At 39.3% G+C, this 17,392-nt stretch overlaps 1 protein-coding gene across 1 annotated transcript in view; it reads right to left on the bottom strand.

Moving 5' to 3' along the window:
- nfasca (neurofascin homolog (chicken) a) overlaps window positions 1-17,392 on the bottom strand; it is a 55,499-nt gene that overhangs the window by 7,270 nt on the left and 30,837 nt on the right. Inside the window, exons 23-29 of the mRNA XM_053315076.1 lie at window positions 17,048-17,074; window positions 13,909-14,139; window positions 13,169-13,291; window positions 9,087-9,236; window positions 6,847-6,975; window positions 4,686-4,755; window positions 2,692-2,733 (exon numbers count right to left, since the gene is read on the bottom strand). Of these exons, the coding sequence (XP_053171051.1) occupies window positions 2,692-2,733; window positions 4,686-4,755; window positions 6,847-6,975; window positions 9,087-9,236; window positions 13,169-13,291; window positions 13,909-14,139; window positions 17,048-17,074 (772 nt within the window). The remainder of the gene's footprint in view (window positions 1-2,691; window positions 2,734-4,685; window positions 4,756-6,846; window positions 6,976-9,086; window positions 9,237-13,168; window positions 13,292-13,908; window positions 14,140-17,047; window positions 17,075-17,392) is intronic.

The following is a 17,392-nucleotide window of genomic DNA, read 5'->3' as shown; positions in this document are numbered from 1 at the left end:
TGATTCCATTCTTCTCATCTCATTCTCAGAAAGAAAACGTATAAGCTTATTTCATGAGTTTTAGTGTTGAACTATTCTTTCAACATTTGACTACACCTAAAATTGACTTAATTATCGTTACGTTATTTCCATGCGGGACAAAGAAACAAGGAAAATAACTTCATTATGTAGTAATAATGATGCTGAGTTCTTCTACTGTGCAGTAGATCCTTTGGAATAAGACAGAATATAAAACAAGATGGATAAAACAGGAGAAGCTGTTCACAGGGTAAATACTAAAATTACATGTTTTCACTATGAAGAATTTTTAACTTCTTGGAAGTGTTTATGCCGTGTTTTGTCCTCCAAATGTTCTCCAGTTGTTTGTTGTCGAAATCGTTTCCTTAAGGGTGTCAAATTGTGCCAAACATAGATTGCCCTGCCCTCCCTGCCCTCACTACAACCCAAATTGATTTCCCTCGCCATCTCTCACCCTGTGCACCTGGTGGCGGATGCTTTTTAAATGTCAGCCGGTGGAAGAAAAACAAAGCAATTAACCTCTAAAAAGGGTGAAAAACATGTCAGTTGTTGCTTAGCTGGAACAAAAAGGTTCAAGACCTCCTACACTCTTCACTCAGGCTGCTTTCTTGGTTCACTACGTCCTCTTGTACTGCTTGAACAGCTGATCCGTGGTGATAGGGATGGATGCATCTTTGGTCTTTTATTTACAGACACTGACACTGTTGTGTGACATTAAGCTCAATGGAGTAGTGTAATTATGGTTCCAATGTTGAACTCCGTAAAAAGCAGCTTTAAGCCACACAATAAAAGAATAAATGAAACTTTTGTCACTGTGTAGCAGGGGGCATGGCCTGTGTGTTTTAACTGAGGTTTGAATGCTAATGTGCTCTCTCCATGTGATTCTATGTGAATCCTCAGCTGCTGCTCTGCTGTGTTCTGGCAGATCATTCAGAACACAGCAGAGGAATTTTCTCTCCACCTTGGCCTCCAGTGAAATACTGCCTAATTGTGGGTTTTTTTCTATGTACAAAGAAGTAACTATACAAACAGAATATTTATCACCAATGTGACAGAGGATATTCTGTGGCTAGTATCTTGTCTACGGGAAAGTCTCAGCTTTGAGCCTAAAATGTTGAAAGCCTGTCTGAAGGTTTGTACTGACATCACAAAATGATCACTATGAAAAGAAGAAGAAGAAGTGTCCTGTTTCAACTGAAAGAGAGACTTTGTTTTCTTCTCTTAAAACCTGAACACAAAAACATACTTTGTTGAATTTGGTACATTTAAGTTTACACTCACTGATCACAAGGCAACCAAACTTTTTAATGAATAGTTTAACATTTTGAGAAATACACTTAGGCTATTTGTTTTCTTTGCCTAAACTGACATGAAACGATGAATATCAACATTGTGATATGTTTAGCCTAGCTTAGCGTAAAGACTAGAGGCGGGAAGAAACTGTCACCCTAGCTCTGTACAAAAAATGCCTACAAACAACCCTAAAGCTGATGAACTGAATAACCAACTTCCTATGTTAGCACAACAAAGGACTTTATGCTGCTAACCATGCTAAAGCTACAGACAGTGAAGTACTGGGTGGCTAAACAGTTTCTGTCCAGACATATCTCCAACATGTTACTATCCCTGAACTGGAGTTTTAACATTTCTATTTGGTGAAATAGGAGAAAGAGATGCTGGTATATGCATTATGTGCATTGGGCTGGTTGTTTCTTTCTACTCCCAGTCTTCATGCTAAGCTAAACTAAGCTAAGCTGAATACCTCCGCTCTATACTTAATACACAGGCAAACCTCTCATCTCACTCTTGAACATAAAACATAGAAGCACATATCCAACATTGGTAAACTACTCATTTAACCCTCTCTGGCATTCATACTGGTTTAGACTGTGAGCACCAATCAGTATCACTTTAAGGGTACTTGGTTCGGTACTGGTATCGTAATTTTTTAAATGATACCCAGCCCTAGTCGTGGTATGCCTATTTTATGTGTTCTTGTGTGTTTACTGTATTTATTCGCTTCAGAAAACAAGTCTCTAAGTTTAATATTTTCTTAGCCAACTTCTCTGGGTTTGCTCTCTATGGGTTTAGTTCTGGGACTGTAGCCATAAACTTGGATGAATGTTTAATGTTTTTAAAATGTGTTGGAGGACCAGTTACAATGAACACACATAGTGTGAATGGCTCTGTCAGTTACTGTATCTGTCATGTGACCTTTATAGAGGCAGAATGCTCTGGAGCCAGAGTGAAGATTAGGGTTTTTTTTAAATGGAAGATGTTTTGGCTGCTATTGATTATTGGATTGACTGTTTGACATCCTTAAGGAAACAAAGCCTGGCACTCAGCTGCATCCTGTCCATCTCTTTGTTAATCATATCTAAAAGCCATGGTTCAAAGCTTTCTATGATGTCACCTCTATCACATCATTGAAACAGTGCTTTTAAAAACTATTGCAGGCCAGCTGGACTGCATGACTGAAAACTGTACACTCTTTACAGACTGACCAAAGAGCCAACAAAGCATCAATCAGGTGGATTGTTCTACACCTTATTCACACCACGCCCCACCCCCCCCCCCCCCAACCCGCCCATTCTCCCCCAGTTCAGGGGAAACATCTGGTCCCCTCCCCGACATGCGCAGGCCAACAGAGATGCCGTGCCAAAACCAAAGTACCTGTTCTCGTTTTCGTTCCTGTCAGGGACAGATGACCCATTTCAGCGTGAAGAAAAAAAGAGGGACGACATGTGAGGAAACAGGGGAGACGGCAAGAGACAAGAAGCGGAGAGAAAGACAGAGGAAGGAGGAGGACAGAGGAGCTCCAGATGATACATGCATGTAAATCCTTGCATGCACACAAACACACACACACACACACACCCTCAAAAACACACACACACACACAGAGAACTGAGTGGACTTGAGGGATTAGCACCAGTGATGTAGTCTGGGTCAGAATCAGGGTAAAGCAGTGACCTTGGCTGTAAGAGAGGGGTTGGGAATTAATGTTAGACTCATTATTGATTAACAAACAGAACAGGATCTCACACACTGGAAATGGATGGATGACAAAGTGTTAACAGCACAGCAACACTCAGGTGATCATAAATACTGATCACAAGCTCTTTTGAAAATACCCTGCATGCTGAAGATATAAAGAGCCTTTTTTGTTGTATCAATCAAATTGATTGATTTACTTTCATACTTTTTTTAGCAAAAGCATTTTAAACCAAATTAGAGGTACATGATAACATATGTATATAAGTTCCCTTGTTATTTACATATATTTTTACATTATATATATAACCTAGATAGTCATATTTATTCCCATCTTTTCATCAGTAGGATCAAAGGATAGGATTCAGATACTACAGTGACTACAATAACTACAGGTAAAAGTTTTAGTGGCACATGTACATCTTTGTTTTAGTAAGCGTGTTAAACTGAGTGTCAAGGTTGGACAGACAGAAAGAAAGACAGAGTGGTTCTCCTTAAAGAAGAACAAGGCCACAGAGATCAGTGGGACCTGGAAGGAGCAAAAAAACACATGGCTTACCAACACAGCACAGTCACACACACTAGTATACTGTATACACCCCACATTACATACATATAGCCTACATGTTCAGTTTGGGTATTAGGATTGCACTGCTGGATAGCATTGAACCTCAGGTGCTTGAGATAGAAAGCTTTAATCTCTGTTCATGTCTACACTAATGATGACAAATGTAAAAACACTATTTACATCCACACCGACATTTTCCGACAGCGTCCTCAGAAATGTCAAAACAGTGAGAGAATGGTTAAAACATCTCTTCTTCTTTCTCTAAATAGTGTTGGGTGATCGTTGGATGATGGATAGACATAGATACATCCCAAATACTGATCTTAAAAAGGTTATATTTCTCTTCTGTTGCCTTCAACTCTTGAAATCTACAGGCGCACAGCCATTTATGGAGTAGTTTGGACATGCTTGATTTACAGCATTAAATGACCTGTGACACTAAAGTGACTTTGGGGGTAGAAATGACATCTTGTAGAGACAAAGGTGTGTGTTCAGAAAGACATCAGCCCTGTGTGAAAGAGTGCAGCCTTCTCATTCGTTTGGATGAGGGCATGATGGCTCAGATGGCTCGGCAAAAATTTGGCAAGACACAGCGTTGGCCAATCACAGATATGCAAGCACACGTTCTTTGTGGATTACTTTCTTACATAGAATCTGTATTTAACTGTTTCCCTTGCGGTCATAGCAATGAGAGCTAAAGCAGTTGCAACTGTGATGATCCAGAGCTGTAAATCCTGTCTGTGAGTATTACACACTGCTTTGCTGTGTTTTGGCTTCTAAGCATCAATATGTAGCTCCAACTCAACTTTCTGGATTGTATTTCATTATCTCAATAGCACTATGATTCTGCAAACAACATGCTCCCCCCCACCGCAGCCATCTGCACTCTTTTAACACGGGGCTATTTTCAGTTTGAACACCACCTTGGTGTTGGAAACAGCCCTATTCACTATGATTCATTAGATGTGGCATGTGGAATATATTTTAAAGACAACAGTCCAAAGATACAGCAGCAAGCTAGTGATGGAGATGCTGCAGGTATAATTGAGACATGTGAGCTCTGAAGCACGCTGAGAACACAGAGAGTCTGTTTGGTGATACTTACTGGTAATCAAAGGACCCATCCTGGTCTTTCTGATCCACTAGGTCCAATGGGAGATCTTTTTTATCACGGACTGAGGAGAAAAAGATACAAATAATTAAAATTTCATACAAATATGACTATAAAAGTATTTATGGTTAAGAGAGTATTTATGGTTATATTTGATACACAAAACCATCCACATCTGGAAAAAACACCTGCAGTTATTTGATCATAAAAAGCACATGTTAGTCCTCATCCTCATCTGTTGATATAATTCCATATATTTGTGTTTGTTTATTCAACTTGTAACTAACACTGTGTCCCAACAACACAATATGTAGGCTATGCTTTGTTAGCTGATACTGCAGCTTTGGAACACTGCTGTCAATTTCAAATGTCTATACTTCACAAACTGATGTCATACAGTATAGATACATATACATGCAACTTGTTTTCCAAGCTGCATCTATATGTAGTATGTGGTTGGGACCCAGTGCATATTTTAACCTGCTGTTTAACATTAGGTTGCTTTAGTGTTTGTGTCAGTATACAACATGTTTTAGTTCCATTGAGGTAGTGAACTCCACTCATTAGTCTTTTTCAGGTTGGCACTGTGTTGTTACAGATTTTGTTCATCACTGGTTAGTGAATAAATAAAGTTTCACAGCCTCACAGCTCAGCACCTACCGAGACGTTTTCCCAAACCAGTCACGCAACCTCCACCTAGACATTATACAAACTGCAAAACATTAACAGTAATCGGACTTCTGTTTTGTTTAGATGAGAAACAATGTTGTATGAAGACTCTTTATTTTGTATCAACAGTGAAAATGTCGTTCAGTTGTGGAAAATAACATATTAAAGATAATAATAGGTGTAATACATGAAATTAGTTATTTGTACAAATATTCTACAAAAATCATAAATATACTATTTAGACGCTGATTAGTGTTTGTATTTGCATGTTGAACTGGTCATTTGACCCAACAGTTATTTTTTAAATGTACATCTGCTACTACTACTATTAAGTATGTGTTTAGGTCAGCTAACAATCCTGAGTTGTTCCAGATTTACTCTGTATTTACATTTTTATTTTATACCAAAAAACTGTAGTGTTCATAGAATGCATACTACCTTTTGTTAAAAAATCCACAATGGATCCAGTCACCCTTGATGGGTGAGTAAATTACAGTTGTGTGACAGTGCACCAGTCAGTGATGATGGTTCAACTCTTAAATCACACACTGACTGGAGAGCAAACTATTGAGTTCAATAAGAAACATCCAATCAGAGATCATCAAACTCTGCTGCTGTATATGTAGAGTCAGACAGACTTTTAGGATAAATCCAATAAAGTGTTTAGTTCCTGTCACAATGATCAAGCACTCTGACAATGCTCTCATTTCATGGCTTTGGGCAAGTGTTTTCCATAGCAATGGTCACTGAGGCTCATGGGTACTGCAATATTTAGAAGCATTTGACAATTATCAAACTACCATAAAGAAAAAACTATTTCTGAGGAACAAGATTGAGTTCCAGTATTTGTATCCAGTAGTTAGTATCCTGTAACCCTTTCACATTCTTAAATATTGTTAAAGATTCCCTCCAGACATGCTTTAACATGTTTATAAAATACTCTACTTTAATAATCATTTGTGTCTGATATGGTTTTCCATTAAAAAATCAATTATCTTGTTAAAATCCTTAAAAGTACATCATCTTCTACTTCTTTATTAAATGTATTTATTTCAGAACCTGTAAATAAGCATATATATTCAATCTACAAGTTTAACAGCTGGGAACAAGATGTCTCCTTCTTCATTGTAAAATCCATTCTCACTGTATGTGTGCTTCAAGTTTCCACATCACATTTGTGTAAGTTGCATACTGAACCAGGAATGGCTTCCTGTCTGATTTTAGACAAGCACAGAGAAACTTCTAACTTTCAGCAGATGAACGTGAAAGCAGACTCTGCGCATTCATCACTCTACACAGTGAAGTTCAAACATTCAACTGTAGGAACAAGAAGCAAAACATATTTTTGAGTAGAGGGGAACTTTAAATTATCCAGGAGAGTTTTGTGTCAATGATGCCCTGATCCAAGCAAACACCTGTCAGCTTTTGCCAGAGGGCTCTGCTGGACTAACACTGGTCCTCTCATGGGTATGATTAAGAACCGTACCTGGATATTTGCCGCCACGACTCCTCTTGATGAAGCAGACGATAAGAAGGATCAGTATGATGAGAGCAATGGCACACATCAGCCCGATGAACCAGCCTTGAGTGGCTATGTCTACCTGGTCTATGTAGGCTGGAGACACACACACACACACACACACACACACACACACACACACACACAAGGTAGGACAGGAGAAGAAGAGACAAGAGAAGAGTGGAGAGACAGTGAGTGTTTTTTTTTAGACCCACAATGAGTCATAGCTAACACCAGGCAATCTGTTCCCATCCCACAGCGCTCAGCACAAGTCAACATCTCATTATTTGCCCTCTGAGCTCATATCCAGGATGAAGCTGTACAAAACAATCACATCCATAACAATAAGGTGTTAGTCTTCTCTTCCATTATACAGTGTGTGTGCATTTTAATCAGTGACGTTTGGGAGACAGAGGTCTGAGGTGCAAAAAAAAGAATAGTTTCACTTTCAAATCCAGCCAGAGAGGTTTCATTATGACCTGAAAGAACACAAGTTTTTTTTAACAGCTGCTGGAAAGTCCAACTGAAACTGAGCTCTAAATTTGAACAAATATAATTACAGTGATATTTACTGCAACATTTCTAAATTTCCATTTAAAAATGTACACATTCATATCAAAACTTTAGAGGTCTTATATAGCAGACATAGCAGACAAAGTCATTTCATCTTTGGATAGACGATGTACCACTTTCCAAGAAGAACAGTGTTGTTGATGAGTGAGAGGAATAAAATCGAGGTGTTCAACTGACAGCCAGTTACCTTAACATGTAGCACTCACCATTTTGGAGACCCATACATTTTGGATGCCTATTGATAAGTCTAAATGTCAGAGTATTAAGGAACACACTGATTGAATTCAGAGAGCAAAGTCTTGAATGTGTGCGTATGAATCAATCTAACCATTTTTGTGAGATTCTTAACAGAAAACATGTTATGTGTGCTGCTGATAGTCGCTCATTTTCCACTGAAATGCAACTTAGCACATCTACATGTATATTTACTTAACCCTTACATACTGTTCAGGGTCAAACACATTTAATGTAGTTCATGTTTTTCTCTATAAATAAGAACTGTATAATAATGAATAAACTCTCTCAGCTCTCTGAAAGCTTCATTAAGGATTAAATCTCTCTCTATTATCTGTGACCGATCACATATTCATGAATGCAGAAATTTAGTAGATACTAATTATGAGGGGATACTGTGAAGAGTCTGTATATGTGAGGGTTAAGTTCATTCATTTGTCAGCTACAGTTACTAATTCTTTACAAATTAAGACCTAAGATACAAAACATGTGATGAGCTTATAAAATGTCACTCTGATACACATTAAATGACCCAACACTCTTAAAATGCATTCCATACATACACACAATGATACATCAGTAATAGTAACCCGCTGTCATTTTCACAGTTTAAGTCTGTTAAGTCATGGAGAACACTTAGTAACGTAGAATCAGATCCTCACAAGGCTTCACTTCCAGATCATATTCACTTATGTTACTATATGCACCAATATACAGAAATTCTTCCAAAAGCTCAAAACATCAATTACACCCACCATTCTATCCTCTCAACTTATTCTGCATTTGCAAATCTATCATTGTACCATTGACTATACAATGATTCACGGTCCAGTTTGATTTGTTCTCAATCATTCTGACATTGTTGTACTTCCATAGATTATTAGCAAACTTGCCACACCTGGTCAGATACATAGCAGGGTTCATTGCCTCTTGTTAACACATCATACCTACCTCATAACATTAGGTGGCTGGGAGCTAATAGTGACTAATATTTGCAAATTACGGTAAATATTTTTGGCTTTGTTGAACTAGCTTGCCGACTAATTAACAATGTAACCCAACAAAGAAACAATCCAGATCTAGAGTTTTATATAGCTTACACATTGGTGTTTGTCAGATGTCCATTCATTCTCACAAAAAAGCAACTTTTGCTCCCATTCATAAATTGCTCAAAGACAATCAGGTTGAAGTCGTCCAAATATTGTATAAAGAAGTGAAGTGTCTCAATCTCACTTCAGTTTACCTATGGAAGAGCATGCATGGTAGAAATACACAAGCAATAATAATAACTCACCCAGCTTTGACTGAGTTACTGTTGAGTCTACTACTGACAGACTTGAACCCCAGAGTAACCCACCTGGCTGGAACCCCGGTTCCAACCTAGCCAGGTGTGGTCTCACCTGTTTTGGTCTTAAAGGTGACAGGGTCGCTTCTGATGTTGTTGTGCTCATGGGAGTAAACCCTCAGATGGTACTTGGCGCCTGCGATCAGATCCGCCACTGTAATGGGGGGCTGTTGTTTCACCGTTACAATTTTCACAGAGTTGTTGCCTTGGAGACACAAGAAATGGGGCCAATCACACTCCGGGGGGAGGGGGGGTGGCCTTGGTCCCACAGTAACTAACAAAAGGTCACTGTGTCACGATGCTTTGCAGGAAGACTGTTCTTTCTGAGTGATAGCAGGGTTACTGAAGTGAATTGAGACTTATAACAATGCAGTGCACATCCCTATCATAAAGATTCATTCACTTCTTCTACTTACAGTATAGAAGCAAATACATGATGTAGTTTAATACTTCTTGTCATTATACTTCATGGATGAAGTGCAGCTCTTTGAAGCTCGGTACAACAGACACATTCTAGTTCATTTTTATGGTTATGAGACTACATTTTCTCTCAAGGGCATAATTCTCCTGAGAAAACTCATCTAATAATGGGGAGTGAAGGAGAACAGGGGCACAGGTACCATGTGTTCCTTCAGGCTAAATCACTGCACTGTGGATATCAAACTCTTGTGAATTGTCTCCACCGAGTAGAACTGAAATAATTTCAGGAGCTAAGTGGCAAAGCATTGTTTGTCTCAATTATTCATAGGCCCACGCATATCTCCATGAGGGCAAAACAAAACGAAAAAAAGACAGCGACAACAATCTGCATCTTTCCGGCAGAAAGACGTGACCATCATAACATGGCCGAGCTATGAGCATGACTCTGTGAGGTGGCAGTGAAAAGAAGGTAGGGGGGGGGGGGGGGCAGCACGAGGTGGTGACATCATGCACCATGCCGTCTAACCGTTAAGGCTGGAGCAATCCAAAGGAGCTCCTTACAAAGCCATGCTATCAATACCAATTCAGCCAAACACAAGTTAGAATGCAGAAAGAAGAGAAGACATGCCAGTCTTAAAGCCAGGGCTGTTGTTTAGTATCACATGGTTATCTCATGTTTTCAGCTCACAATCTGCTGGATTCGATGTGACCAACAAAGTGTGCATACCTAACCTTAGCAGCACATTTTCACAACATCTTGTTAAAGGTGTAAAAATGCAGTTCACAAGGTTTCATTACTCTTTATGTAATCCTAATGTAACAAGTTCATTTTATGTAACTTGGTAAAGATGAATCTGGGGTTTGGTGATGGTTCAGTTCCTCTAAATTCAGGAGGGAACATTCGCAAATAAAAGCCAGTATTTAAATAATACGATTCTCAAATGAAGTTAAAACCATAAGGGGGGTGGAATTACCTATACTCTAATAGTTAGCACAGTCAATTCAGCATAATGTATTTCCACAGCGCTAATTGCTTCCAGAGTCCCATCAGACTCACCACTGTGTTGCTCATAAGGTCTCTTTTACCTCCCATTTACTACTTAAGTCCAGTCATCTCTACTTTGATGTTCTTTTGACCAACTGTTATTAAAACTCAATGCTTACCACAGATGTTTAAAATTAAAACCTGCCAGGAAGCTGCTACTGGAATGGTTTGAAACATATGTAGAGGAGATGATGGGTTTTACATACATTCTTAATGGGACTATAGATGGTGCATTATACTGAATTCATCAAGGCAACATTTAAACCTGGAGGAGTTTGCATTAATAGCAAATTAAGAAGGAGCAGAGTTACTAAAATAGGATACAATTCTCACAATTATGAATAAAATTCCTGTTTGATTTTGTTCTACTATTACAGGATTTATTTGGGTATATATTATCTGTTTATCATGTGAACTAGCTACTGGCCAAGTTTAAGCAAGTCAAAAAAAAAGTGATTACATTTCAGCAGCTGAATTACAAATATAAGTCTCACACTCAAACTCAACCTTCTCTTTCTTTTCCTTCTCCGTAACAAGTGGTTCCACTTTTCTTCTCTTATGCTACAAAATCATCAGAAAGAGTATCAAAGGCTCTCTGCCACTCCCTCCTAGAGTCAAAGCTTTCAGATTTGACCTTGGAGAACAGGGGATGGGAGGGAGGGAGGGAGTGGGGGGGGGGGGGGGGTAAGACCATTAGATCAGTCTCTCCTACCTCCCTCTCCTCCTTTCTCTTTCTGTTCACATTCTGACATCATTAAGAATTTAAGCCACTGCCAAAGTACATAAAAAATACATCCTCCCTTCTTTCCATCCTCGATCAAAGATCACGAAAATGGTCGAAGCAATAACAGAGATCCTATATTGTGCCAGGCTATCCAATATCAACCAGCTATTGGATTTTAGAAAAGGAGGGATGATGTGTTTCATTAAAGCAGGCGGAAAAAGTGCGTAACATCCAATCAAAAGCAAAGGCATAGATGGGAAGCATGGATGACCAAAAGCAGTGATACATTCAAACAATTCAGAGAAATCAAGCCAATTAACAGTTTTGGTCCAACAAGAGTCATTCAAAGCCAGGCAGGTGTGTTAAAGAAAGAACCGTGATGGTGAACCACACAGGAAGTTAGTGATGAAGGTAGACATGATGATGAGCAACATTTTCCAACAATCAGAGAGACACAGAGAAAGTGCAAGAGAGAAAGACACACATAGAGACTGTGGTATGTTGTACCTTCTGCTGTTGCAACAATGTTAATGAGTTCAACCCTTACATGTCATATCATATCCTTAAATAATAAAGATGAAAAACAAAACAGGCTAATGGAGCACCAGCTGCTGCTACAGCTGAAGGTTATCTACAGTGTGAGATACATATTTTCTATTTTTGATAAATGGTACACATTTGATTTAAAACCTCTACTAGAATTTTTCTTTTTATATTACACATCTTTTCTTCCCCTTTTCTTTATTAATACTGTTCCTCCATTAAGCCCTAACCTTGCTCTGATATGTATCTATTTATTTTTTAATTACCTGCTATTTGTTAGATATAGCTGCCTGGAAGTTCTCTCCACTGAGGTTGTTTTAGGATGGGAGAGGCAGCAACAAGGACACATTTAATCAAAAACCCTTGAGCAAGGAACTTTGTGTAACAAAAATCTGCCATTGAGGTGAAATTGAAGTCCATATGGGAAAAATAAGCCTTTAATGATTTAACGGGAAAGCCACTGAGTAATTCTTTGGTGTTTCCATTCTATTGATCAGATTGGTAATTGCTATCAAAAATTGCTACTAACATGATTGAATTTCACCTTGAGATGGAGGGAACACATGGATGACATTTCTGTCCAATGGGGATTTGTATGGTGAACTGGACAGTCTTACAGAGTGCTAATCGTGTCATTTTAGAGAGTGGGCTTGAGTGTTGTAAATTAATGACTGGTGTATTTCAAATCCAGTCATTTCTGTAAACATTATCTTAGATTAGCTAAGAAAAGACTGAACAAGCTGCATTAATCAACCCAATTAGCCACATCAATTGGAAACTTTTGACATATTATGCACTTACAAAGTTGCACATTTTCATGTCTAACTAATCTATCTGGGGGTTTAGCAGAATGCTGCACTGTGTATCTGTCTGCTGCTGGGCAGGCACTAACAGTGAGTTTTTTACTAAGCCTTTCACTGAGAAAAAATCAAATAAAACATTGATGAGCAGTAAAACTGAGCCAAATAATACATTTGTTGGCAAGAAAACCAAAACAATGAGCTGAGAGACATGAAGTCATTTGACCCAGTGTTCATATCAAAAATATTGATTAGTGCAGCTTTTCAATTAGAGCAAATGAAGTCTTAAATCTTAGAACTTAAGCCAAGATTGGAGAGTCTGCTGGACACACACACAGCACCAGTAAAAAGTTTAGATTCCCATGAATGAGAAAGTATGTCCAAATGTTTGACTTGTACTGTATGTACATTTGATGAATACTGTATATTTCGACACAAATTGCCTGCTCTCTAAAATAACATCCTTTGTCTGCTCCTATTCCTTCTACCAGGTATAATCTTGTCACAATATTAATATCTCACCAGCCTGGTAGTACTCTCTAATAAGAAAGTTCACTTCTATCTGGAATTCAATAGCACAAGCTGGGCTTGGTCTGGTTTCTTACTGTCCAGTGTGAACTCTAGCACAAACTCGCTGCTGCCGGCCGGGAAGTTGTGTTTCCAGCTGACGTTAGCGTAGTTACTGTTAGGCTCCACCGTCAGATTCCAGATCTCCAGCCCAGAGGCCACTACACAAGGGTGGGTCAGGGGTAAAGGGTCAAAGGTCAGGGGCAAGAGGCAGAGAGGGCACAGTTACAACAACTACACGAAGGGCTCCATTTAGACCTATGCACGGTTCTAACACTGAGGGAGTCTTCTTTCAAGAATGACTGTGTTGATTGAGATTGATTCCAATCATGGTTTGCTCAAAGCCAGAAGTACATTTAATATGTTAATGGACTGGAAACTTCTGGTTTTGAGTGGACTCCAATGTCAACTGAGCCTGAAAACTGAAATGGTAACTCACAATTCCTCTTTAGCTGAAATAGAAAACCCTCATCACTCTTAAGTGTTGAAGGGTACTTGCAAGGAACTTTACATTTACCAACATTCATTTGATAAATCAAAGTTTGGATTCTCACTTCCTGACCAGGAGGATATGAGCTGGCTACATCCCAATATTCTGAAGTAATTCCCCACTTTCAGTTCAGCGGGTTGAGTACAGTTTATTGGAATGCAGCCCTGATGTAGTTTCCTGTTTTGTCAGGTGGGAGAAGGCAATGGTCTCCATGAATTAAAACGCCATTCATGGTCAGCTAATAAACTAAAAAGACAGTTCAAACCACAATGGGACAACAGCATGTACCCGGCTTATTCTCATCAATACGTTTGAAGGTGACCACCACAGCAGGTGTGGTCGCTTCGGTTGTAGTGGTAGTGGTAGTGGTAGTTGTAGTAGTGGTAGGAGTCGTTGTTGTAGGAGTGGTAGTAGTCGAGGTACTAATGGTTGTAGGAGCGATGGTGGTAGGAGAAGGAGGAGCGATGGGAGGAGGAGTAGGTGTGAGAGCTGAAGCCACAGAGGCGTCGGTAAGCTCAACTACAAGGGAGGAGGTGGGAGAGAGCAGAGGGTTAAAGACAAGGCAGTATGAACATCAAACAGGTAGCCACACACACTGAGACACACACACACACACACACACACACACACACACACACACAAAGAGAAAGTCAATGAAGCCTTGAGCTGAAACACATGAGAAATTCCCTAAAAGCAGCACTCATCATCACACGCCTGACTGAGGTCATCATGAGTCAATAAATGACAGTGTTCATTTGGTTTTTAACCTTCTCTGTTACGATCCATACACACCTCATCATCTTCATTGTCCTGCACAGACTTAGGTTTCACTGCCACCAAGAGGACAGATGCTGATATTACAACAGGTCTGAGAAAGACACATTGTACATCTGTACATGAAGTTTCTTTGAAGGGGTGACAAAAAGTACATTTTTATAAGAGCTAGGTTTGGAAAACCCCAAAATAGTAACTTCATTTGTCGTTCATCAAGTATTTAAATGGGCGCTCCACTACTTTTAAATGTTAAGTTCAATTTAGTTATCATGGGGAGGGAGCACTCAATGATTATAATGTCATATGGGCTTACCTCAACTTGGACACATTTAACAAATGCTTGTGTTAGAAACTGAATATGTGGATCCAGCATTTTTGTTAACTTGACTCATAGCATATCACCAATTACTTTCTGTTTTATCTGTCTTTCACAAGTCCCTCGTTTTTATAGAAGTGCAACAGTAAATTGTTGGAATGTCCCTTTAAATATTTCTATCGCAATAAAAGCTGTAGTGACAGTCCTTGTAACTGTCCTCATATTCCTAGCTTAGTCCTGTTTTTTTATTACTCTTTGGACACTTTTTGTTGGCAACAGAATAATCCTTTACCCTTGATTTCTATTTGTTGCTCCCTCTTACTGTACCTTGATGGTGAGGTCATGTCCAGCCAGTGAATGGTCCCACAACTGTGGCCCCCACCCCAAACATTTCTCTCATACAACAAACCCCAACCAGCATGCTTGTATCATTATATTCCAAGCATGCTCTACAACCACTTTTGGAGGGGATGGGATTGTGGAGCATGTTGAGGAGCCACAATACAGCCCAGTGAAGTCGGCCAAGTTCAGCCAAACGCTTCAAGCCACCTTACCTGTGATCCCCAGTATGTACTACTGACCCGCTGAACAGTAGTGATGGATAACGATGGCAGAGTGACATGACTTTTGAAAAAGCTCAGAAGCAAGATGACCAAGCTGGTGAGTGAGTGAGTGAGTGAGTGAGCAAGCCAGTCAACTGCTGATGGGGTTTATTCATTTGTCCTCCCAGAAACCCTTCGCAATCATTCGCCAAAATGCTTCCCGTCCCATCTCATCCCATCCCATGCACGCTCCCAAAACAGCAGCGCCATCATGACCATTGCATTCAGTGACTATGAGTGAGAAACTCATTAGTTGCCACACACAGCTTACTTGTGTCTGGTGGCAGACCGAAAGAGCAATGATGCTGTGAGTTTGCATTGTAAAGGTGCACCATCAGGGATTGGTTCAGTAAATCATAATAGTATTTCAACATGAAGAGTACGAATGAAGACTCTACAGGTATAAGGGTGTTATAAGGGTGTCCTAAGCATGAAGGTGATTCTTCCTCTCAGTATAGTCTATATTATTAATGTATCTATGATTTTGTCATCCTGTTTTTCCATATTGTAATTGTGCTATGTTGGTCTATTCTGTAAATACGTCTATTGAATGTCTGTCCATCCTGGCAGAGTGATCCATGAGGTTTCTTTCCTTATTCAAATAGAAGGCCTAAGGACAAAGGATGTTGTATGCTGAATAGATTGTGAAGCCACCTGAAGCCAAATAAAATTGAACTTGACTAATAGATAAAATGTTATAAAGACATTTATAATGTGTGACATATAAGATGCTTCATATATGTTAAATTGTCTCTGTACTATGTATTCCTGTTGACTCAATGTGAGAACTGTAAAGGAAACTACTGTACTCTAAGGCAATATATGAGTTTAGGCGTATTCAATCCCTGACAGCACACAGCCAGCAGCAGATAAACAGCAGCTTTACACACAGAGGAAGGATTGAGAGATGAGGAGAGGCAGACAGGCAGATGGACAGATGAGTGAAGATAGAAAAACAGCATAGACAGCAGTTCAGTCCAAAAAGACACACTCAGTCTGATCTGTTTTTACCTAGAGCTTTAAACATGTTGTCTATTGCATATCATTATAATAACTGGAATGACTTAGGGGTTTTGACAGGTGCTTAAAAAGTATAGAAATGACATTACCTTTGGGCAGTTATTCTTATTTCATATATTTTTTAAAAGAGTTTCAACTAATCTAAATTTTAATTAGATTAATCAACAATGAAAATAACTACTTTTTGTGCTTTCTTATGGTAAGTGATTGGTCTTCTTGAAATTACATTGCAAATATTGTATCTATCACCCGCAAGTGAATTGAGTTGAATAGTTTCAGAAATATTCTCAGACTTGCAGATCTGTAACTCAAAGCTTAACTAATCTACAGGAATATCCAGGCATGGAACAGCTTACTGTGCTGTACTGCATATATATTTTGTCTGTTCATGCAAAAAAAATGTTAATTGTCTCAAAAATGACCTATTAACACTCTGAGATATAAGAGCATGTTCTTTTTAAAATACCTCTACCCCTCAGGCAGAAACGTTTCAACCTGCTGGGGTTAAAACTAATGTAGCAGCTCCCCCTGTTGACTGCCATTGTGAGCTGCAGGGAGTGGTACACCTGCACAATGCTGCACAGTAACAGAAGGGGATTGAATGTGGACTGCACTGCTGCCAAGTGTTAGGATGGACAGATAAAGGGACAGACATGGAGGATGGGAGCAGGGCAAGGCGACAGGCAGATTCGCTGTGCTTCTTGGTCCCCATTACCTAGACCTGTAGCGTCAGTAAAGTTTTCTGCCAACGAAAAGAGCAGGAGAGACAGGAAATAAATAAATAAATGTCCATCTCAGAGACAGAGTGACATTTCAAATCCCGAACAAAACAAACTGCTAGTAAAAGCAGACTTTTTATGTATATGTGTGAAACAACCATTTAAAACAATCTTTTTATGCTCTACATTATAATATTGGATTATCCCCTCTGTTCTGTTCATCAAATATAATCATTAACGTGTGTGTGTGTGTGTGTACATGTGTCAGTGTTGGTGTCATCCATTAGAGAAAGAGCAGCCCTTTCTCCACTCCATCTGATACCCCCACAAAGAGGCCTGTG

This window comes from Scomber japonicus, chromosome 3, assembly GCF_027409825.1.
Source record: "Scomber japonicus isolate fScoJap1 chromosome 3, fScoJap1.pri, whole genome shotgun sequence".
Taxonomy (NCBI): Eukaryota; Metazoa; Chordata; class Actinopteri; order Scombriformes; family Scombridae; genus Scomber; species Scomber japonicus.
The sequence above is the reverse complement of the archived record's forward strand: the minus strand, read 5'-3'. Positions and strand labels throughout refer to the sequence as shown.